This window comes from Ictalurus punctatus, chromosome 13, assembly GCF_001660625.3.
Source record: "Ictalurus punctatus breed USDA103 chromosome 13, Coco_2.0, whole genome shotgun sequence".
NCBI classification, from domain to species: Eukaryota; Metazoa; Chordata; class Actinopteri; order Siluriformes; family Ictaluridae; genus Ictalurus; species Ictalurus punctatus.
The window spans coordinates 12,760,771-12,785,245 of NC_030428.2; the positions used below are offsets into that span (position 1 = coordinate 12,760,771).

Below are 24,475 nucleotides of genomic sequence, written 5' to 3' on the forward strand. Positions count from 1 at the left end.
CCACCCTGAACTGATTATCCCCCCATACACACACATCCTGAACAAACATGTTTATCTGTTCAGAATCCTCATCTCCCTGGAACTAAGAAAATACATGCTTTTGCAGCTCTGCCTTAATGGCGAACATAAGTCTCTGACCTCCGCTGTTTCGTAATTAGTGCCTGAAACAGAAACCTGATCATTTATTCCCCTTTTGAAGTCCTCAAAATGGCATTTGTAAACTGTATCCTGATGAAAAGCCTCTGAGCTAGGGCTGCACGATTATGGCCAAAATGATAATCCCGATTATTCTGATCAATACTGAGATCTCGATTATTTATCACGACTATTAAATGATTTTAGTGACAACATATTTTTATTGCACTTATACAGTTATTAAGTTTAGCTCATACTATGTTCCGAAATTCTGTCATAATTGACCAGCTCAAGTTTTCCCATGCCTACTTGTGTGTTATATTGTGGCATGAGAAAACTTGAGCTGGTCAATTATGACAGAATTTAGGAACATAGTATGAGCCATGACTAATTAATTTACCTTCTGATAAACTAAATTTCATATTTTCAGTCAATTTTACAGACTGTATGCAAAAAATAACCGTTAACCTGTTCCACTTTGTAAACAAATACAATCGACATCAATGTTCAGTGTTTGAAGTCTGCTCCTCTTAAATATATTTAAAGCTACACTGTTAGACATTTTCCACTGTCATGGTTCTGAGCTGGAGTCAGTTCTGGAACCGCTCTGTGTGTATTGTGTATATATCTAAATAATCTCATACAGGATGTGATTGGGTGAGCTCATTTACCCGTCAGATGCGAAGCGTTTTAGTTTAATGGTCAGGAGGTCTGTCATGAACAGTTAAATGTAAGCTCTCTGCTCATGGTCACTCTTAATTGAGTTAAAATAATAGCAGTGAGAAATACCGTGGGTTAATTGATAAACAAACAAGCATAAAATATTTAGTTTTAAATATCTTAAAAAGAATAGAGAGTCCTAAATAAAAGTAGACCAACACAAAAATGATCCATATTAGGAAAAAGGCTAATAGCTTTCTGAGGAAATAGCGAACTAAGCTTAATGTCAAATTGATATTAAATGCAACCCATAGTAATTAAACATTGTCATTTCTCATTTTATTTATATTTAATGAAGTTATTATAATATCTATTTTTTATATTAAATGATTTATTTATAACTAAGCACATTTTCTGTCTTTACATTTTGGTAGTTTTATTTTTGTTTGTTTATCAGTTTTAGATTGGTTCCCCCAGTAAAGTGTCCATGTCTGCTGATAATATTTTGGGGGGATTATATCAAAACATGGGATCAGGTGTTGATTTTTCTAGTGATATCTGGCAACCATGAGTTTAAATGAAGTGAATTAGTGTTAGTGAAGGAGAACGGCAGTGTACTGTATGTTTACATACTGAACAGTTGCTACTCTTATTTATTATTGATGAGGAATTATTTAAATAAAGAAATTTGAATTAAACCCACCGTAGCGTTAGCATTATTATTAATTTACTCCGTGCGAAGCCGCTGTGTCTACACGAGCAGGTGCGAGTTCAGGTCATTTTGCGGGATCAATAAAAGATGGCGGTTTGTGAGATCGGGAAGTTGAAGCAGATGATGTACAGAGTTACTCTCGTCATCATAAAGGCTTCTCCGCAGTATTTCCACACTTGTTCGGTTGACAGTGGTGATGAAAAACAGTATGAAAGTAACCGTTGCTCGGTGTAGATGCATTTTGGACTTCCTGTAGTTTTTATCTAGATTGTATTATACAACTACGAACAGGTCACTCGCACCGGTGCAAAGAAATATTTATTCACAGTCGCACAAAATACTTTTCAGTCACAAAAGTGAAATGGTCACACCGTAGAGCCCTGAGTTTATCTGCGAAATTTTTTCCCGTTTGGCATGATGACGTTTAATGTCCCTAACAACCCTTGTAGTGCCATTTAGCATCATGTTAATGTCATGATTTCTCCTCGTGCTGGAACTCGAAGCGAAGCTGGCAGCTTGAGCGCTAAAACGCTAACCCCTTTTCCGGGTTTTGGTGTCACAAAATGACGTCATCCCTGCGCCGCTCTATGGGGCTTGGCTGTAAGTGTAGGAAGCGCATGATTTGATCTGCAGCGGAGTTTTCTATTAGCGAAGGACGAACTTTAAACGTCAATATCGCAGTCGATCATGTTCATGTAATCGTGGGCAGTCAACATCGTAATCACGATCGATATTCGATTAATTGTGCAGCCCTACTTTGAGCTGTAAAGAAGGTTAAGCTGTGGAGTTGAGGAAGTGACAGATTGAGACAGTTGTGCTTTTTGATCTCATCACTCTCGGTTCTAGCAGCCTGGGCTCGGCACGCTGCTGCAGTTGGGGCGGACTTGACAGAGCACGCTTGGGAACGTTTAGCGTGTCTGCTGGCCCAGGCCCTAACAAATCAGCTGTTTAGGAGCTGTCAGGACAGCTCTGCTTGGAGAGATCTGACATGCCCCGAGCAGACAGGGTGTGAGACGCAGAGAGACCAGCAGCAGCACATCATCAGCACATCTCCCCACAGCACACACTCCTATTTCAGGAACTCCTGGAGCATCACCAGTTTATTCACAACAACAAACTGGGATTTCCCCGTAGCTGAAGCAAAATTGTGTTATGTATGTAGTACATTAAAACCCCCTAATTAAATTTTGCGTTTGTCGCGTTACATTCGCTTATCAGCATTATTCAAACATCCTTGATGCATCATGAATTATAGCTTGTTACTTTGAGGGTTCAACACTGCTTATTTTTCTGCTGTGCATTAAAACCGGGTTTCCTTTGAACCCAGTTTCATGTGCATTCCAATCACAACTGGGCAAGGTGCTACTGTGGGAGCAAAAAAGATAGGGGAAAAAGAATTTTCCTGCCAACAGGCGTGTACTAAATTTGGAAATAAGAAGGAAAACTGCTTAAAAAAAAACCCCCTCAATTATACCATAGTGTGATAGCTTGCCTTAGCTTGCAGCAAAAGTTGAGGTTTTCATAAAAGCCTATCCTCCCAGTGAAAGTACTATTATTAACCTAAGAGAAGTGCAGAATGATAGCCTTCTTCCTGCCATATTTGACTAGTAACAGCTTTCAGAAGCAGCTCGCATGTGACCACTTGAATGTACTCATGATCTGCAGCATATGAGTACAAAAGATGTGGAAGAGCTCCCTATGTATTCCCTCATCATCCGTTGCAACCTACTGCACGTCAGCTGAGGATTACACACTGGGGGACGGATCAGAGACAGCTCCTAGTTAAAGGGGAAGAAACATAGTAACAAGAGTTTATATAGAACATCCTGCAGCTATATATGAAAAAAAAAAACAAGAAAAAAAAAAACGATTATTGAGTCAGGGGACAAAAATTCTCCATAATGACATTCATGAGCTGCTGAGTTTCCCTGAAGGTCCTATAAAAGCAATTCTCAGTCAGTGCTGTAATAACGCTGGTGTATACTTCTGCACCGAGTTGTATTTGTGTCTCTACACAGAGAGTGAGTTTGTGGGCAGTGGACACCTCCATAATCCCAGCAGTCCGCTGTGCGTATCAATCGCGATGTGCGTCAAACAGACATCAGGTGGATGCTGAGTGGTTGAAGTGGGGAGGCGTGTCTGGCTGCATACATGGAAACATTTTGTCAAGACATCATGAGCAATCTTCCATGGGTTTCATCAGCTGTTCATCAGCAGTTTCAGAGTAATATTGCCAATATAAATCTTTAATCTGACTACAAACCCAGCACTGTTTGATGCCACGCTGTAATGAGTACAAAACATCCGTATGGTGTTGATGTGCAGCTGGATAAGGAAGAACGAGAATGGTCAAAAGCTCCTCTTCCCTGTGTAAGCACCCTGTTTTTTTTTTTAATGAATCAATACGCTAGTATGGTCGCTCAGAAAAAGCTGCAATAGCTTCAGTCAGCCTCAAACAACGACTGGAAGATTCCCGCAAACTAGACTAGCCACAGCAATCTGGAATTTTATATTTGATACTGGAGACCAGAGGATTCAAAAAACAGCAACAACACAAGGTTCATGCATTTTTTCACAGGTCTTAAAGCGGTTGTTTTCTTTCACTTTAAGACATGACAAGAATACGGTGCTGCAGGGTTGATGTATTTTTGTCGGTCAACCCGGAGGTTAGCATCACCCTTGTTCCCTCAACAAAAAGCCAATAGGATTTTTCCACTGGCTTGCGGAGTATTGCTGAAAATAAGCCCTGTGACCAACGAAAGTTTTACGATTCTTACACGTTTTGCTCATCAAGATAATCTTCACGAATGAACATGACTTTTATGAATTCTGAAGCCTAAATACAAATCGCCAGAAGTAAAAAGTTAGTTATGCTATAAACAAACTGCACCATAGTCACATGACTTTGTCATCACCCCCGCTAAACTTTACAGCAGTACAATTTGAAAAAACACTACAACTGGAAAATTCGACAAACTGTTAATCTAAGTTGGAAAGCTTGACCTGGAATCATTCGCAAGAGAGCGCGAGTATAAACACGACGAGGCGGTAGTAGATGGGGTTTCTTGTTCGGCGTGATGACGTTTCATGTCCCTGACAACCTCTGTAGTATCATTTAGCCACTTGTTCGCAACCGTCTTTTCCAAGACACTTAAAAGCTGTTGAAAAAAAAAATCACAAGTGGGGTATTACTGATATATTTTGTGTTGTAGAGCATAAAAAAAACGTGAAAATATCTCGAGCTAGTGTTAACCACAGACCTTATTTCAGTCATTTAACCAAAAACCCGTTGACTTCATTACGATGGAACTGGAAGTTAATTCCCGGGTTTCAGGACTAATTCCTGCAGCACTCTATATCTTTTCATTGAGATAAAAATACAATCCTGACGAGACAGGAACATAGGAGCAGCACAGGAAAATGTCTGCACAATAACAGAGCAGTCCATTCCATCAGTTCAGCTCTCTCTTCACGAAGAGGCATGCCATCAGCACCACTTATCCATAAGTGCAACGAAAATGAACACTGGTAAATGAGAACTGCACGTAAAATGATTTCCTTTAAGCATTAAAAACTGGATTGCACGTACACGTACATAATGTGTTTTAAGAATCGGTCTGAGGAAGGTCCGACTTGGAATTTATCTCCGTAATATATTAGAAGAGAAGCCTTGCACCAGCCTCACTGACACAGCCCTCTGGACCTCGGAGGATCTGACAGGAGAAGAGGCTCATTCAGCGCAGCTTATTACCTGAAACAGAAGGACTGAGGAACGCTCTAAAAGTGCCACTGATTACTGCCCACAAAGGCCAACCATGAAAAACAATAACAGGGTAAACATGACAGCTAATCTCAGCTCTCTCAATGAAAACCAATAAAAACACTGTCACTGTTAAACATCCAGCTCTCAACACTGTCTGCCTTTATGTCATTCATCCTTCTTCACTTACTTTCTCATTCTCAGGGCTTCAATACTGCAGTCATATTCGCATGTCACAGTTCCTGCCAAGACTTTAAAAGCGGGCAGTTAGCCGAACTTCTGAATTAAACACCAAGAACAAAGAGGGAATTTGTGCTTAGCACAGATTTTCTCCTTTATATAATCTGAAGGAAAAAAAAAAAAAAAAACACTATCCACATCAGGCATACCACTGAGAGGTCAGGATATCGTAACAACTCAATTCTGTAAGGAATTTAAAAGGAAACTACAAAATCTTGTTCTGACTGAGTAAAATAATAGGTGATAAGACCTACCCGCCTCTCTCTAAAGCTAAAGGAAGCACCTAGCTTCAGGCGGTGCACCTGAGAATCCAGCCAGCTCTGATCTTCACACACCCGCCCACAAGTCGCCCACAAGTCGCCTGTCTCTTTTGATTGGCCGCACTTGTGCCTAGTTTCTGATGAATCAGCTTCCTTGCTCGGAAAAGTCTACCAGTGAAGCCGTGAGCAGAAGCCACCAGGTCTGACTGGCACTCCCTCAGAAATCACAAGCGGGAGAGGAAACAGTGCCGTGAACTAATAACCATTCGCTGGCTCAATTCATCTTCAAAATAAGAAAGGAAATGAACAGTCAGAAGAGGAAGAGAGGGCTGTCCATGCAGCCTGGCCTCATTAGCCCATGCACCCTGCTTCTCTGATGAGGTCGAGGGGGTTGCACGGCATCAAAGGTTACCCAAACCAATCTGCCCCCGATCCGAAAGAACAGGGACGCTATGCGAAAAAAGTGGAAATGCTTCACCTGGATGGGTTCAGGATGTGGTTTAGGTCGGCGAATGTCAAGTTTTAATAATCACCGTCTCTAAGACCGTAAACCAAAACGCTCCGTCCTAAAGCATAACGACGATATGGTATCGGAGAGCAGTGACTGGACAGAATCACTAGAGGTTCTTCTTGTTTGTATTCTCTACAACCCGTGTTCAAAATAGCACCCTTTATTCTGACACGCAAATCATTTCAGACTTCAAATCACACTTAGCATCGATCTCGGTCACGTCCTGACGCACACAAAAGGCCTCGATTGCAGGACAAATATATCATCGTGAAACAAACAACGTTCCCGCTTTGGGGAAGAGAGGTCAGTGCAAATTACCACAAAGCGATGGCAGGATCTCAAGCTGTTATTCGAAGCAACATTTTTTGAGCCATTAGACCTGCTTCGCCAAACGCTTCAATGAAACCGCACCGAGATGCAGACGTATTTGCAGAACAAATGACAGAGAACTCATCGTACGAGTCTGGAAAGCAGTGGGACAGAAAAGTCGGCATCGGTTGTTTTTGAGATTTTGTGGTTACCTTGTTTCCAATGGCTTTTTTAGGGGGAAAGCTGAAGGTGTCGACTTGAGGGAACTTGGCTCGCAGGTGATTGTGAAGCGCTCGGAACTCTGCATAACGCCGGTAGACATTCCACTCGTTGTCCAAGATCCTGATGTACACCTGAAACAGACGCAACGAACATGCATCAAATTGTTAGTTCTTCAATAACATCAAACTATACAAGGCACTGTAGTCCTTGTTGTTTACGCTCTACATTTTCCTATGCAACGGCCTTGAATTTGTTAGTGTGGAAGTGTGGAACACCTGGAAGTGTGGAAAAGTGCTTAACATGGGCAAGTGAACGGCGTGAAGGAACGGGTCAAGAGAGGATGCTGGAGCTATTTCAACACCTTCGTCTGTTCCTTTCCTCTTTAGACCCTGCAGTCACACTCGAATTAACTGAGCAGTCCCTTTGATCACAGCACGATCAGACACAGCATGTCCACTGGGATTGGACTATGTGTGAGTGTGTATATGAGAAAAATGGGTTCACATGAAGGTGTGTGTAAAAGACCAAAATTGAGCAGAAACAGAATTTCTTAAGGCCAGCATTGAAATTTTAGTCACATGCTAATGACAAAAACACAGAATTTATATTATATATATATATATATATATATATATATATATATATATATATATATATATATATATATATATATATATATATATATATATAAATAAAATGTATTTATTTATCTGTTATTATAATGGAGTATTCATAAGAACCTTTCATTAAATAACTAGTAAATTAAATAAATTCCAGGACAGGTCAATAGATGAAGAGGACATGAAAGCAGCGTATTTTCCACAATACACCTGGAGAACAGCAATGTGGGTTCATAGTAACAAAAATTAAACAACTTGCGTAACTAATAGAAAATGGCAGTATAGATAAAAAATTTTAAAAAAGCGAGACCTGATGTTTTTTTTTTTTTTTAAATTAAGAATATTTTGATCTAAAGCCTTATCTAAACTCTTATTCCTAAAATTGGTTTCGAAGGCAAACAGTACAGCTGATGCATGTGTATAAATTTATTTCTAGAACATATTTTGTCATTTTGCCCACCCAGCAAGTAGGTTTCATTAAGAAGGAAAGCAGCCAACAAGTGCTGAGCATATGCTGGTATTTCTTCAAGACTGCTGAAATATATACACATGCATACACACATATACAGCGCCCTGCACTAATATTGGCACTCTTGGTAAATATGAGCAAAGGAGGCTGTGAAAAATTGTCTTTATTGTTTAACCTTCCGTTTTTCTGTTCAATAAATTCACAAAAAATACTCTGCTCTCATGGAGATCAAACAATTGCAAACACAACACAGGTTTATCAAAACAAAAATAATAATAATAATATATATCTTTGTTAAATATAGGTGTGCAACAATTATTGGCACACCATGAATTTATATGAGAGAAATATATTTGAAGTCTATTCCCATTGATATTTTACAGTTTTTAAGTGCCATTGTTAAACCATAATTTTAAATATGAGGTAACACATAGGCCAAATTCCCTCAGTCATTCATAACAATGGGTAAGATCGAGGAATATAGCTGTGATGTGCGGCAAAAGGTTGTTGAGCTTCACAAAATGGGAAGTGACTATAAGAAAAAAAAAGCACAAGCATTGAAAATGCCCATTTCCACCATCAGGGCAATAATTAAGAAGTTCCAGTCAACTGGGAATGTTATGAATCAACTTGGAATTGGGCGTGTGTCTATATCGTATCAACGAACTGTGAAAAGTATGATTTGAGTGGCCAAAAAATCTCCAAGGATCACAGCTGGAGAATTGCAGAATTAGTTGCGTCTTGGGGTCAGAAAAAGTCTCCAAAACTACAATCTAAAGTCACCTACATCACCACAAGTTGTTTGGAAGGGTTTCAAGAAAAAGCCTCTACTCTCATCCAAAAACAAACTCAAGCGTCTTCAGTTTGCCAGACACGACTGGAACTTCAAATGGGATCAGGTTCTATGGTCAAATGAAACCAAAATAGAGCATTTTGGCAATAAACACCAGAGGTGGTTTTGGCACACACAGAGAGGTAGCCATATGGAAAAGTACCTCATGCCCACGGTTAAATACGGTGGTGGCTCTTTAATGTTTTTGGCCTGTTTTTCTTCCAGAGAACCTGGAAATTTTGTTAGGATAAATGGCATCATGGACTATAAAATATCAACAGATATTAAATGAAATCTATGACCCATAGAATACCTGTGGAGTGAACTCAAGAGCGTGGACCTCAAAATTTGAAGGATGTGGAGAGATTGTGTATGGAGTAATGTTCTCAGATCTCTCGGCATGTATTCTCCAACCTCATCAGGCTTTATAGGAGAAGACTCAGAGCTGTTATCTTGGCAAAGGGAGGTAACACAAAGTATTGACAAAGGGTGCCAAAAATTGTTGCACACCTATATTTAACAAAGGTTTTTTTTTTGACAAACCTGTGTTGTGCTTGCAACTGTTTGATATCCATGAGAGCAGAGTATTTTTGTGAATTTTTTCAAAATTTCAAAACCTTGTGATCAAAAGGACAATTTTTCACAGCCTTCTTTGCTCATATTTACCAAGAGTGCCAATATTAGTGGAGGAGAGGAGGAGGAGGAGGAGGAGGAGAGAAGCAGCTTGCATCTACAAAAAAATCATTCTTATAACCAATCCCACACTTCTATATATGAAAAATTATACATGAAGCTGATTTAGGAGCAGGTTCTTTCAACCATTTCGATGGATTTCCATGTTAAATGTTTACAAAACAAGCCAAAAAACCCCAATTCTGTCCTGTGTGCTAGTTAGCCAGCAGTGTGGGATTAGTTATAAGAATTGTTTTTTGTAGATGCAAGCTGCTTCTCTGGATTAATTAAGACTGTAATTAGTCCTGAACAGACATGGTATCTGTTATTCAAAGGAGAGTTTCAGATCCTGTGATAAATGTAAACACAAAAAGCCTGACAAGCGCACAGATGCACAGGCTCAACAGGAGAAAAATCACATCACAAACCCATGGTGTATTAAAGCAAATACATTCCCACTGAGAGGGCCTCATTAGCATACATATTTATGGAAACAGATCATCCTCTAAAGAGCAATCACTCTTCTCAGTAATTGAAAATTAATTCTTTTGTCATTTTTAAATAAAAGACAGAGGAAGACCATGACTCGCTGCAGCAGTGGAAATAGACTTTTGGTTGACATAAAAATATCATTAACTGTAATAATGTCTCTGGCTACACATGCTGAAATAGGTCCAATTCGAGATTTTTTTTTTTTTTTTTCCGCCCTGTAGTGCTAAAGAAAAATGATGATTTTCGGAAAATATGAACTCAAAGCACAGGAAAGAAAACATCTTTAACAGACACATTATATCTGGTCACAGAAGTCATGTGCAAGGTTAAGGTGTGTTTAAATCCGTGTGTTTCAGTATGTCGAACTCGCTAATAAGACAAATTTGATTGACTATAGGCATGGAGCATCATTTTACGAGAAAAATCACGATGCATCATTAAACGTGATAGTGGCTCTGAGAGCATTCATCTTTTTCGTAGAAAAAATAAATAATAATAGGGAAGGAAAAAGAACAGTCACAGTGAATGATTCACACTAAAAGCAAATGTCAGCCTGGAGGAGGATGCTAATATTTTGCCCAACCATGAAGGCATTTACAATATCTCATTATATCCTTATTGAAAGAGGAAGTGTACCTCACCATGGGACTGAGATAGGGAAAAGAGCCATTTTGCACAGACGCACACACACACACACTCGAATATATATATATATATATATATATATGTATTATGTCATGGGTCCACATGCTGTGTAGCTGAAATGGACACGTGCTGGGTTTAAATGGAGCTTGGCAGGACAGATAGCTCTCCTAAAAGCTGTGGTTTGACCAATTCATTTCTAGAGGTACCACAATGAGACGCCTCCTTCTCCCCTCACCAGCGAGCTATAGGGACTTCACATATATTCATGCCTATGCGCACTGGCATACGAGACACAAACACACGACATGCAGCAGGGCTGGAACTGGACCTGTCAGTGGAGGAATGAGAAATGACTGGCTGAGCCCTGAAGTACAGAACCTGAAGATCACAGCGAGCAGACACTCAATGTCAAGCTTGCAGGGTTTATTCCAACCTGTCTAAGTCACAGAGGGGTTGCAGTTGTGAGCGAGGTAACGGAATAGTACTGTCAAAGACTATTTTTGGTCATGACTAGTTCCTGTCTTAACAGGTGTGCCTCTTGGCCAAGATCCTGGCGGAAATCCTCCTCTAGCTGCCTGGCGTCTGTTTCACACTGATTCTTTTGTGTGCTTAATGGACGTCTGGTCTCAAACTGTGCAGAGAATTGGCACCGGTAGCACGTCTTAAAGAATACACTCACCTGCACGGTGTAATTACAGCGGTTTTACAGCCAGGCTCTTTGTATAAAAGAACAAGTGGCTGCAAAAGAAACGTATAACCTTATAATTTGATACCCAAGCCAAGTTAACATCCAACTCTACAAATCTACAGAGACTCAACATTTGCCAAATTAACCAGAAAACAGAATTCGCTCGAAAAGAAAAAAAAAATCCGGGACAGGGAGAGAGAATGACACGCAGAGAGAGCGATGGAAAGTGAGCGATGCGAGAGAAGTGGGAGCAATAAGGAGTGAGGAGGGACTCGTTAATTAGAAATATTCAGCAGCAGCATCTGTCACCTGTGTGCAAAATGGAGTAATTCTCAGGTGATGGAGCGCGCGCGTGTGTGTGTGTGTGTGTGTGTGTGTGTGTGTGTGTGTGTGTGTGTGTGTGTGTGTGTGTGTGTGTGTTCCTAATGGCATTTCATTTCTGTTCAATCAACAACAAAAAAAAAAATCCAGATGTTTGGGTTTAAAACAATCCAGGAGTAAACTCAAGCAGAATTGTGAGATGAGACACTAATAAAATACATCATCATCTAAAATTCTCAAAGGCAATCCAGGCTAAGCAACCAACATTAATCAAAAGGTTGAACATGACAGCCTGACCTTATCTGGCCTCTTTAAAAATATGCAAACAAAACAGCAGTAACAGCAGTTGGCAACAGTGTTCTGATATACAAAAAGCATAACTAGAACTTACAGCACGTTCCCAAGAGCGATAGGAGAGAGGCATACCTGACCTTTCTGTCCGGCCGTTATTGATCTCACGTGTTAAACAGACCTGACGTGTAATAAAGTCTACTCTTTGTAGTTGGTGTACAACTGATCCGGGCTGTCCGATCAGATGCCGGAACAAACGGCAGAGATAGATTGCTCGTGAGGGGAGTGATGGAGGAAGAGGAAATGTGTAAAGGGACAGGAGGCAGCTACAAGAGCGCACAACAGCTGATGGGCCCGTAATCACTTGAAGTCCAGGTGAGCTCGGTGAGGACATGCAGCACGGCGAGGAAGCCGATTAGTGTCTGAGCGTCACTGAGGTGATCATCAGAGGAAGTGATGGCTGCTGACAGCGGCTGAATTTAGAACGAGAAGTAAAAGGATGCGATAAACACAAATTGGTGGCAGTCTTACAGCAGGAAAAAGGCAAGAGAAAAAACAAACGACTGCATGCATGGATCGTTATTACTAGGAGCCCGGCATGGAGCCACTGGTAAGGAGGAAATGTTCTGATTTATTTTGACAGCTCACGCAGAGACAACAATCAAAAGGTAAATGAATGCCATGCACCATTATTTCATATGCACTGCTATTTATTTACTGAACAGAAAGGGATAGGCATTGCCACTAGTTCTATATTAATATTAATTTCACAATAAAGATCTGGTTATTTAACCAACTGGGGAGAGACAGTTATAAGAGATACAGACCGTGCGTTTGAGTGTGTGTAAAATAGATAGTAAATATACTGATAACTCTAACCCAACTGTACAGGAAGCGCGCAAATATATTTCTTGGAAATATGATCAAAAATCCATCTGCAGTCCAGAGAAAGCTGTCAAAAATGTCCATGTATGTGCTTTATCCAAGAAAATCAGGATGTTTTCTGCCGATGCACCTCCCATTCTGTAAAGCCACGATATTTTAATGTCTGACAAGACATTTTCAAGAGACGAGAGGAGAGGAGAGGATAGGTGAGACAAGAGGAGATGATAAAGAGGAGAAGAGAGGAGAGACAAGTGCAGACGATCGAGAGGAGAGAAGAGGAAAGGAGAGACAAGAGGAGAGGAGAGGAAAGGAGAGACAAGAGGAGAGGAAAGGAAAGGAGAGACAAGAGGAGATAATCCAGAGGAGAGGCGAGGATTTGAGACCAGAGGAGAGAAGAGAAGAGGAGAGGAAAGGAGAGGAGAGGAGAAGAGAGATGAGACAAGCAGAGATGATCAAGAGGAGAGGAGAGGACGTGAGACCAGAGAAGAGAGAATTGACGAGAAAAGAAAAGTGTAAGTGAATTGCTGCCTCTTCTCCTCAGCCCCTCCACTTGTCAGTGAGGTTTTAGTGCCAGTGAGCTGCCGCTCTCTCATCCATATGAATGAGCAGTGTGTGTGTGTCTGCCGCTCAGCCGCCATAATGAGGATGAACAGGAGATCATCCCAGCTTTGTAATGAGAGCCAGTTTAAAAGGTTAAACGTTCGCAGTCTCTCTCGCACTCTTTCTCTCTTTCAGAGTTAACAAACTACAGAGCATAACTTTTCATTTGTCACCATTTCATGTCTGCACAGTAAAGGAGCCAAGAGGCTCTGATTTGTATTCAAATACACGGAATCTTTCAGCAAAAACATTACATGCTTAAGCAGCTGAAAATATGAACATTTTTAACAAAAGCATGTGCTGCCATTATTGGCACCCCTACAAATGAACTGAACAAAATGTAGCTGAAGCATATCCTCCCGTTTATATTTTACTTTAAGTTCAGAAACTCTTACGTGGTCATCCATGACTTCCAGTTTCACTGGTGAATAAACACGAGGAGACACAGAGGTCGAATTTATGTAGTCATTCATCATCATGGGGAAGATTAGAGAACACACAAATGAAATGAGACAAAAGTGTGAAGACCTTAATAAATCGGGCAATAGTGCATCAGCCCGGAAGATGATGACCCCAAGGATCTCGGTTGGAGATCTGCAGAAACGGTGGCATTTTGGAGTCATAAAATCTCCAAATCTACAGTTAGACACGACATCCATGTCAACAAAGTAATGGCAAGGTGTGCCAGAAAAGCCATAAATGTATGTACTTTAGCTGGAAGCGAGTTCTATGGTCAGATGAGACTGGACAGGGCTTATAGTGAACGGGTTTGGCATGATCGTTATACAGAAAATAACCCGATCTCCATGGGTAAGTATGGTGGAGGATCTGTGATGATGTGGGAAGGCATTGGGGACTGTCCACCAAAGGTCCCGAGAACCTTGTAAGCATACATGGCATCATGGACTCCATGGCGTACCAAATGTCTTAAATGAAAATATGTCTGCCTCTGACAAGAAGCTACAACTGAGTCGTGGTTAGATCTTCCAGCAGCACCTTCCAACAATGATCCAAAATATCTAAATCTACACGAAAATCATGTCCATTGATCTAAATCCCATTGTACACTTTTGAGCAGAGCTAAAAGCGAGAGTCTACGAGAGAGGATCGAGGAACCTGCAGGATGTGGAGAGATTGTGTATTGAGGAGTGCTCTCAGATTCCTCACTGTGTAGTCTCCAGTCTCATCAAGCTTTATATTAGATGACTTAGTGCTGTTATGTTGATTAAAAAGAGGTTGCACAAAGTATGCATGGGTGCAATAATTTTTGATAAGCGTCTTTTATTTTGTTAGAATAAATTTAACTCGGTTAAAGCTTTTCTTTAAAGAAAATTCCCATATTTTCAGTATGATATTAAGCTAATTAACCACATTGTGTCATAACCTTTGTTTGATCCATTTTTTACAAAGGGAGCAAATAATTCTGGAGATAACTATATACACACACTCTCTCTCTCTCACACACACAAACATACAACTGTGCAATGGTCTCATAGGAGTCCTGCAAGACACTACTACGTCTAGTTCTCCTAAAAGGTACATTTAAATAAACTGAAGATTCATGCAAAGAGAATACAATGATTATGAGTAATGAGTATCAAAACACGAGCAGTAAGCAGTAAAACAACAAATAAAAAAAAAAAACAACAACAAATAATAATGTGTGTTTAAAAAACTGCATAAGTTCTTTTAGGTATGTTGGTGCAGGTTTCTAATGAAATGGGCTGGAAGATTGTTCCAGGTTTCTTGGAGAACTTGCTACACTTCTTCTGTCTCTGCCGGTAAAATCCTAGACAGCAGCGATCTTTTTTTGTGAGGAACGTGATCCATTACTTAATATGGTCTGCTGCTTAACAAAATGCAAATCTCTCACACTAACATTGCATTATTTGAATAATAACATACATAATGTCTGGAAATCAAATTGTTTTCATTTCATACTGACACATGAATACAGTAGACATGAAACAGACATAAGAACAAATGTATATAAAAAGTGCTGTTTGCCTTTTGACTTAGGTGATACAATATTATTGTTTACTCAGGTTAGATTTTATTTTAATTTCTGAAAGAATTTAGTCTGAGATGTACACACAAAAAAAAAAAATACTAAAGAAGAAACCAATATGGGGCAAATGCTTTTTCACAGTGTGATATATATATATATATATATATATATATATATATATATATATATATATATATATATATATATATATATATATATATATATATATATATACACACACACACACACACACATACATACATGTATATATGTGTGTGTGTGTGTATATATATATATATATATATATATATATATATATATATATATATGTGTGTGTGTATATATATATATATATATATATATATATATATATATATATATATATATATATATATATATATATATACACACACACACACACACACACACACATATATGTATATATACACACATACATATACATACACACACACACACACACACACACACACACACACACCTTATCATTAAACACATCAATAAATCAATCAATGTCCAGGTTGAATCCATACGACATGAGCACAGGTGTGGACAAATCATAAATTCATTGGCTAGCTACTTTAAATGTGTGTTGGGTTAGCATTTGACAGCTTTTGTGTTGCACTGTACTGTATTCTGCTCAGATTTATCACTGTTTCCACATGCTGGTTTTGGAAATGGTGTCTAGCATCTGTTCAAGCTAATTAATATGCCTAGTAAATCTAGCTCCAACAGCCAGACCACGTACTCGCTTTGGATGCGCAGTGCAGCAGGTGGTGGGATTCGGAGAGGAGAAAAGCAGCACGCACCAGAACACGGAAGCACTTTGCACAACCAAAGAATATCATATAGAATGCAGTGTAATGTAAATGTTGTATACATTGAAATACATGATTGGACCTTCAGGAGCACTCCTTTACTCTTGTAAAGCTTTAAAAGGTACTCTATAGATACACCTTTCCAGGTACAAGAAGAAGAAGTAGAAGAGTCCTTTACTTGTCACATATACATAACAGCACAGTGACATTCTTTTTTCGCATGTCCCAGCTTGTTAGGAAGCTGGGGTCAGAGTGTAGGGTCAGTCATGATACGGTGCCCCTGGAACAGAGTGGGTTAAGGGTTTTGCTCAAGAGCCCAACAGTGGCTGCTTTACGGTGCCAGGGCTTGAACCCCCGACCTTCTGATCAATAACCCACTGAGCTCAACCACTGCCCTAGATACGCACTAAAAATGCACACTAAAGACCCCAGTGACAATGAAAGCTACAGTTTGTTAATAGTCAACAGATAGTAGAGTGTTTTTCTTTCTCGGATCGTTGGACGAGTGAAAAATGAATAAAAAGTCTATGACCACTTTATCAACAGCTTTCTGAACCTGCTTGTCTGCCAAGCAACTGTGAATGAAAATCTGATAGCTGGGATATGTAATATGCTTGTCCCGAGTGCCCGAGCTGATGATAACTACAGCCATAGATCGACTTAAAATTGATCTCTAGCATTGTCTGTACGAGACTTCAATCTGAACACCAGGCACTGTGCAAGAGCTAGCAGGCAAATTTTCAAATGCTCATGCCTCGTGATTAATAATAACCCAGAAATGATTTGACTCTATTAATAATCAACATCATCATTATACTTAGCATCATGACACTCATTATTATCATAATCGGTGGTGACATGATCTCGAGCATCATTACACCGTAATCTGAATAACATCTGCAAAAATACATACATATGCATACTTAAGCTTTGAATCACATTCACACAAAGTTGTAAATGCAGATTCTGGTTCTGTTTTCATGTGCTAAACTGAATAAGTCAGTCCTGAAATGTTTTCGCTGACAAGTGAATAGAAGCAGCTGATATTAAAGGCATTTCTTCATCCTCCACTGTTCACACTGGGAATGAAGAGGATATGAATCATGCAGATAGAAACAGTTTCACAGTGCAGATCAACTGAAACATATGTAGAAGTAATTTATTTTGTAACATTATTGGTGTTCCGAATCAATCGTGAGTGTCATAATAAATCAGGTAAAAACACTAAAAGCGCCTCTGCAATACACAAGTTGTTATTGCCCGACTATTGCCTCGCAACACATCATTTGATTACTCCCGTTTGACTAGGAGAGCACAAGTAGCTCTGAAGATGAAGAGAAGCACTGCCCATTTTGCATTGCTGGTCAGAGAGGGACAGTAAAAAAAATAAAAAATAAAACATGTACTCAGAAGGAGGTAGGATAATATGGTGTAATATAGTTAACAACACTCTACCTATTAGCAACTTTTTGCTGCACATCACAGCGATATTCCTCGGTCTTACCTATTGTTATGAATGACTAAGGGAATTTGGCCTATGTGTTACCTCATATTTATACCCCTGTGAAACAGGAAGTCATGGTTGAACAATTTCCTGTTCCTAGTCACCCAGGTGTACTAAAAAATATGAAATATCAATGGGAACATACCTCAAATATATTTTTCTCATATGAATTCATGGGGTGCCGATAATTGTTGTACACCTATATTTAAAGATTCTTTTTGATAAACCCGTGTCGGTGTTCTGTTTGCAATTGTTTGAGATCCATGACAGCAGAGTTTTTTGGGGAATTTATTCTGAACAAAAAGATCAAAAGTTTAAACAATAAAGACAATTTTTCACAGCCTTCATCGCTCATATTTACCAAGGGTGCCAATATTAGTGGAGGGCACTGTATTGTAGCTAGCTAGCTAGTTCATTGCAATTTAACCATAACTTTTAATACAAGTTAGCGAAAAATATGTGTTATGTGTTGTGTTAGGGAAATTTTATTTTAATAGTTCCCATTATCAACAACAACAACAACAACAACAACAAGGTTGTTCACACTGGAAGTCGCCATGCGCCGTCTTCTGTTGACAGATGGGCCAAATCTGTTTTAGACTGCTCTGTTGTTGGGTATCTAAACGTTCTGAGGTGACGTGAAGCTTAGATGGAATCGATGAATCCAGTGTGAACGTCCTCAAATAGACGCCCGGTGACTCCCCCCCCATGCTTCCATTCTATTTAATTAGTTTCCACCTTTTTTCCACTTGTACTGTCATAAGTGCACATCTTTAATGGATATGTCCTTATATCAGACTCAAGGTGAATGTAGCAGCAGGGTAGAGCAGTAAGACGAGGGAGAGGACTAACAGTTAATCAAGTAAAGATGATGCTATTCAAGAATAAAATACTGAGGAAAACGATATAGAAAAGACAAGTTTTTTTTATTTGTATAGTGATTTTCACAACATTTCAGAAGCAGCTGGAGCACAGAGGGTTAAGGGCCTTTGCTCAAGAGCCCTATAGTGGCAACCCGGCGACCTTCCGATCAGTAACCCATTTAGCATTAAAAATGCACACTGAAGACCCCAGCGACAAGGAAAGCTACAGTTTAGTACGATTTGCTCTGAGAATGTGTGAACCAGTAGGAGCAAAAGTCAATAGAGAGTAGAGGTTTTTTCTTTCTCTGCATGATGGACGAGTGGAAAAAAAAAAAAAAAGAAAAAAAAAAAAGCCTATGACCACTATATCAACAGCTTTCTAAACCAAGTCATTTTTATTGGTATAATGATTTTCACAAGGTTTTCAAAATCAGCTTTACGTAAAGTTAGGCTGTGCTTTACTGTGTTAAAAATGTTTTAAAGCCTCCAGTGAACAGCTTTATAGTAAGTTAACTTCGTGTTAAAAAAAACGTCAAGAGAGACGACTATTTGTCGTTTTTTTTCTGGCTTATCAGATATAACAAAGCTGAATTTTTCTGTTGTAAAATTACATTTAAAAAATACCCCCTGACATCTTCAAACTAAATCTACACCCATATAACTGCAGAGTATGCATGCATGCAAGCTTTCTCTCTCTCCCCTCTCCCCCCAAGTCGACACACACATTAATAATGTCACACATTTTTGCAGCCTAGCTACACTAATCAGAAGAAATGGCAACTATTTGGAATTCAAATAAACATGCTGAGATTGGGGGGGGGGGGGGGGGGGGGGGGGGGGCAGCAAGAATTATGAAATCCCATTTACCTAATAAAAAAAGTAAAAACTTTGCTGAGTTGCGAGAGATTGGCCTCAGCTGGCTCACAACTACAAGGGAATAACTCGCTTGAAGACTGTGTGAATTTCGAAACCGCCACTGCGGTCTGCCCTGAATTGCTTCCTATACACTACAGAGACAGAGCAAAAACCGACCATGGCTCAGGCACCGCAGCGGCTTCATACAATATGTATCATCTAATTATAAAGTCCTTCATGGCTGAGTCAGGTGTGTTTGAACAGGGAAACCCCCCCTGGTGTATTCAATACTCCTTCCATTACCAGGCAATCAGGATTCTCTGTGAGCGTAAGCATAGTGGTGGTACGAGACTATGTTTACTGATCAGGCATTAAAATGAATGAAGGAAGCGTTTGGGTTGGGCTGAGTCAGGTGGCCCTAAACAGCATAGCCATTTGTAATAGCTTTGGCATCTGGTCAGCTTTGTTAGAATCCCTTAATAAATCTCTGCCTCTTTGCTGAGGGAATACATGCAGAGAGAACGTTTTACAAAAGCAGACTGACACTAACAGCAAAAATGAGGCCTTTGCGCCAGCTTCACATTTTGTATCTCTGCTGGCAATCATACACAAGACAAACCTGGTTAAGGAGGTCATGAAAATCAGCCTCTGTGGCAGAGGATTAACCAGAGAATCCCTTTGACAGAGTCATTACACCCTCTTTTTTAATAACCCTTTCCCACTGAAATTCCATAAGCCTGAGCAAGTGCTTTTGCAGCAGATGTTATATTTTTTCATTATGTGACAATAAAGGGAGGGTGAGGAATTCCTCACAGCAAAACAAAGCAGCTGCAATATAACTGACAATCAGTTACACTCTTTCTATAGGCACCCAAAGTCATTTGGATCTTATTTTCTCGCACATCATTTCAAGACTGGAAATTCTCCTCCTGTGGGAGATGCTCTACTTCTACATGAATTCACTAAAACTTTTTGTTCAGCCGTGCCTACACAGTCGGCGCTGCCTGGCCAGCCATGGAGACTTCCAGCGTCCCCAAAGACAACCTTCAGCTTTAGACGTCACAAGGGTAACTCCTTTTCCTCAAAAGAACCAGTTAGATCTAAACTCAAGTTAAAAGAGGTGCTTGACTGCTCAGACCAATGCTCATGCTGATCAAAAGGACGGCACTGAAAAGGAAAATACAGGTGTGTCTCAAAAAATTAGAATATTCTGGAAAAGTACATTTTTCTTCTGTAATTTAATTCAAAAAGTGGAACTTTCATATAGTCTACATTAATTACACAAAGTGAATTTTTTTTTTTAAACCTTTTTTTTGTTTTAATCTGGATGATTATGATTTACAGCTCATGGAAATCAAAAATCCAGTATTTATTTTAAAAATAAATAATTTTGGTATTTAATATACTTTAAAATCTAAAAAATAATTGATAGATTAATCGAATATGGAAAAAAAAAAGAAAAAAAAAACATTAGTTGCAGTCCTAAAGTAGCTCACTGGGGATGAACTAAGAAGACCGTAAATCCATTCAACTTTATGCTGTGTTGGACTACAGAGGAAGTGCCAAAGATTTTTAAGGGTTTTACAGCTTATGATATTCATTTGCAGCACTCCTGGAGTATATATTCATTCATTTCATACTTCAGTAACCGCTATCCCGGGAACATAGCAGAGAGGTGGGAACTCCAGTCCAGAATGGAACTCCAGTCCATTACAGCACACTAGGTACACACACATTCACACACTCATTCACACCTAGGGACAATTTAGCGCAGCCAATCCACCATGTTTCCAGGATGCTTTTAGGAGGTGGGAGGAAAATGGTAACCCTTGGAAACTGAAGCTGAGAGGTGCCAGTGCTATCCACTGCACCACCTTACAAAACATTTTTTAAAGGCTTAATGACTGCTTCAGCCCTGTTTAGAAATGAGGGATAATCTGAAACGTCATCAGGGTGATACCTCAAGACAGTTAGCAACAACTGACCTGGCTGCTATACTGATTACAACATCTAACTTAGGGGAATAAAGTAACCTCAACAGTTAATCTATGCTAAAGAACCGCTTTGCTTGAATAATGCCTAATTATCTAAATGATCTGTAATGAGGTTTCAGCACTGTCCTAAAGTACATGCAAGCTAAAGAACGCAAGCATATTCCAGAGGAGACACGGCTACAAATTCCTAACTCTAATACATGATAATTCTTGAAGGACACATTTGTATTAGTCTGCTCATTGCTCCATTAGGCAGGACAGAGCTCAGTCACATGAGCAGCCAAGCTTAAAGAGCGCGGCAGTATACAGGGCTCAGGAAGCACAAGGTATGACATGCCTGACAAACCAGGTCAATAAGACATCCTGAGTGAGGACAGCTGTTAGTGTATGGAAGAAAATGTTTCCTGCACTGCCCAGACATGGTTATTAATGAGATATGCCTCAACTACATGCAAAGGTGCGACTAGATGGACATGGGAAATGACACGTTACCTGGTAGACGTGATAGGCATTGGCAGCCCGGCCTTGCAGAAACACAGAGGGGATCCACACATTGACAAGCGCACGGTGAGCTCTAAGGGAAAGCATAGAATACAGGATTCAGGCCACTAATCTATTGCATAGATGTCACAGAGAAGGCATGATAAATATCATTCATTTGAATGGTGTTATCGACTGTGTATGAACCAAAAAGAAAAGAACTTTATTTTACTCTGCATTCTGTACTGCAATATGTACGAGTATCTCTGAGAACTTGCAGAACAAAAGAGCAATTTAACACAGCTGATGCATACAGCCAGAGATATTCCACCATCAGCTCCAGAGACTTGCATCGCGGGAGGTATGGATTAAGTGCCAATGCCATATCCAGAGTTCTCGTCAATAGTTAGTACAAGATGTACAGTAAGTGCTATAAGCATGATTCTCAGCATGCTCCGAGTGTCCATGTGCAATTTTCTTCTTTTCACTGGAATCAATGAACGACCGGCAGAGATCTAGCAACACCCTTATGTTTCAAAGGTCACAGCATGGTAGAAATGGTACATTTCAGAAAGCAGAGACATTGAACCACTCTATTCATAGAGCTTCAGCTTCAGCTCAGTATGACACAGGCACCCTACTGGTTAAAGTGACTATCCAAATATATCTAAATATAGATCAATATATGCACACACAGCATTGTATACCACCACGTCATCACAAGTCCGGACACGATCTAGAGCAGGGTGCACTTACGTCTCAAAGTCGGACAGACTGGGATCATCAGAGGTTTGACTCAGGTCTCCAGGCACCTATATGAGCAGAAAGTAAAGACACACACACACATATATTACATACATATGCATATACACACACACATACATACATTATATTATATTATACACACACACACACATATATACATACATACACTATATATATATATATATATATATATATATATATATATATATATATATATATATATATATATATATGTATGTATGTATGTATGTATGTATATATACATACATACATATATATATATATATATATATATATATGTATATGTGTGTGTGTGCGTGTATGTAAATATATATATATATATATATATATATATATATATATATATATATATATATATATATATATATATATATATATATGTATGTATGTATGTATGTATGTATGTATGTATGTATGTATATATACATACATACATACATATATATATATATATATATATATATATATATATATGTATATGTGTGTGTGTGAGTGTATGTAAATATATATATATATATATATATATATATATATATATATATATATATATATATATATTATTTATTTATTTTGTGTGTGTGTGTGTATGTGTGTGTATATATATATATATATATATATGTATGTATAGGGGTCTTTGTAGTCTGAAAGGTCTTTGTAATGCATCAAATGTTAATGCAGGAAACACAGACTTTTGGAAAAAGAATGACACCATTTAATTGTTCACCTTTTTAAATATATGAGTGCAAATGCATGGAGGATTTAAATGTATTAAAACGTTAGTAAAATTAGAAAAACACTAAATAACAAATATTTAGATATAAAAATGAAAAGCTCAAAAAGAAATACATTTACTAAATAACTCACTGTCTATGAGCATTAGTGCCGTAATCCTATTTGTGAGTGTGTGAGTGTGTGTTTTCTTTTTTCCTCCCTTAGTGGATCAGTTGTAATGTTAGCATTTATCCGGGTCATGTACTCCTGAATATTGGCTGTGTAGATGCAGCAGAGACAAGATGTAAAACATGGGCACAAACAACAGAGCGAGGCAAGGTCAGTTTAGTATGCAAGGTGCATCTACAGCATATGCCATTTGGATGCTCAGGGTGAAATATGGCCATTCTGCCTCCTCTAAATCTGCACCATAACAGCCTATAGACAACAACAAAGTCAATATCCCAGAACACACAGCAGCTGGAACACTGTCATGCTAGTGTGCTCGGACCCATTACACTCATTAAGAAACATGTGAGCCCTGCGAGATTTCCCAAACATGGTGTGATACACGTCACTGTACAATCAGTTCAAAAACCTGCTTCTAAACACTTCATATTAAACCCACAATTATACACAGCTGTTAACCAGCTAAACCCCATTTCAGCTCCAAAAACCAGCAGTGTGCACTGCCTTTTTCTGTTTTATGTCAACACACTAGGGAAGTCACGAGAACCGATACTTTGGTACCAAGTCGGTACCAACATTCTTAAAATGTGAGGTACTTCTTTTTTTGCAAGTAGCGTAGGTGTCATGAGTAACAAAAGTACCGAGGTTGTAATTCTTCCGGAGCTGAAGGGGGCAGCAAATACGCGTAAGTGCAGAAAAGTCAGTCCAGAAAAGAAGAAGAAGAATGCCTACAAGCACACGGGAAAAGCTACAGAAGATGGCAACAAGTTTAGCTCCGCCCCAACTCGTTGACAGGAAAGGTGGTAAGAGTCAAATATGGAAATACTTCGCATTCGAGGTGGATGACAACGAACATATAATTGATGCTGTGAAGCCGGTGTGTAACCGATGCTATCGTTCATTTCAAACAAAGTGAGGACACACC

The 24,475-nt window shown here is 39.2% G+C and overlaps 1 protein-coding gene across 3 annotated transcripts in view; it reads right to left on the bottom strand.

Moving 5' to 3' along the window:
- The window catches only part of snx29 (sorting nexin 29), a 112,396-nt gene that overhangs the window by 23,631 nt on the left and 64,290 nt on the right, over positions 1 to 24,475 (bottom strand). For all 3 annotated transcript variants that reach the window (XM_047159419.2, XM_017483905.3, XM_047159418.2), the window contains exons 17-19: positions 22,621 to 22,676; positions 21,877 to 21,958; positions 6,800 to 6,940 (exon numbers count right to left, since the gene is read on the bottom strand). In XM_047159419.2, coding sequence (XP_047015375.1) covers positions 6,800 to 6,940; positions 21,877 to 21,958; positions 22,621 to 22,676 — 279 coding nt within the window. The remainder of the gene's footprint in view (positions 1 to 6,799; positions 6,941 to 21,876; positions 21,959 to 22,620; positions 22,677 to 24,475) is intronic.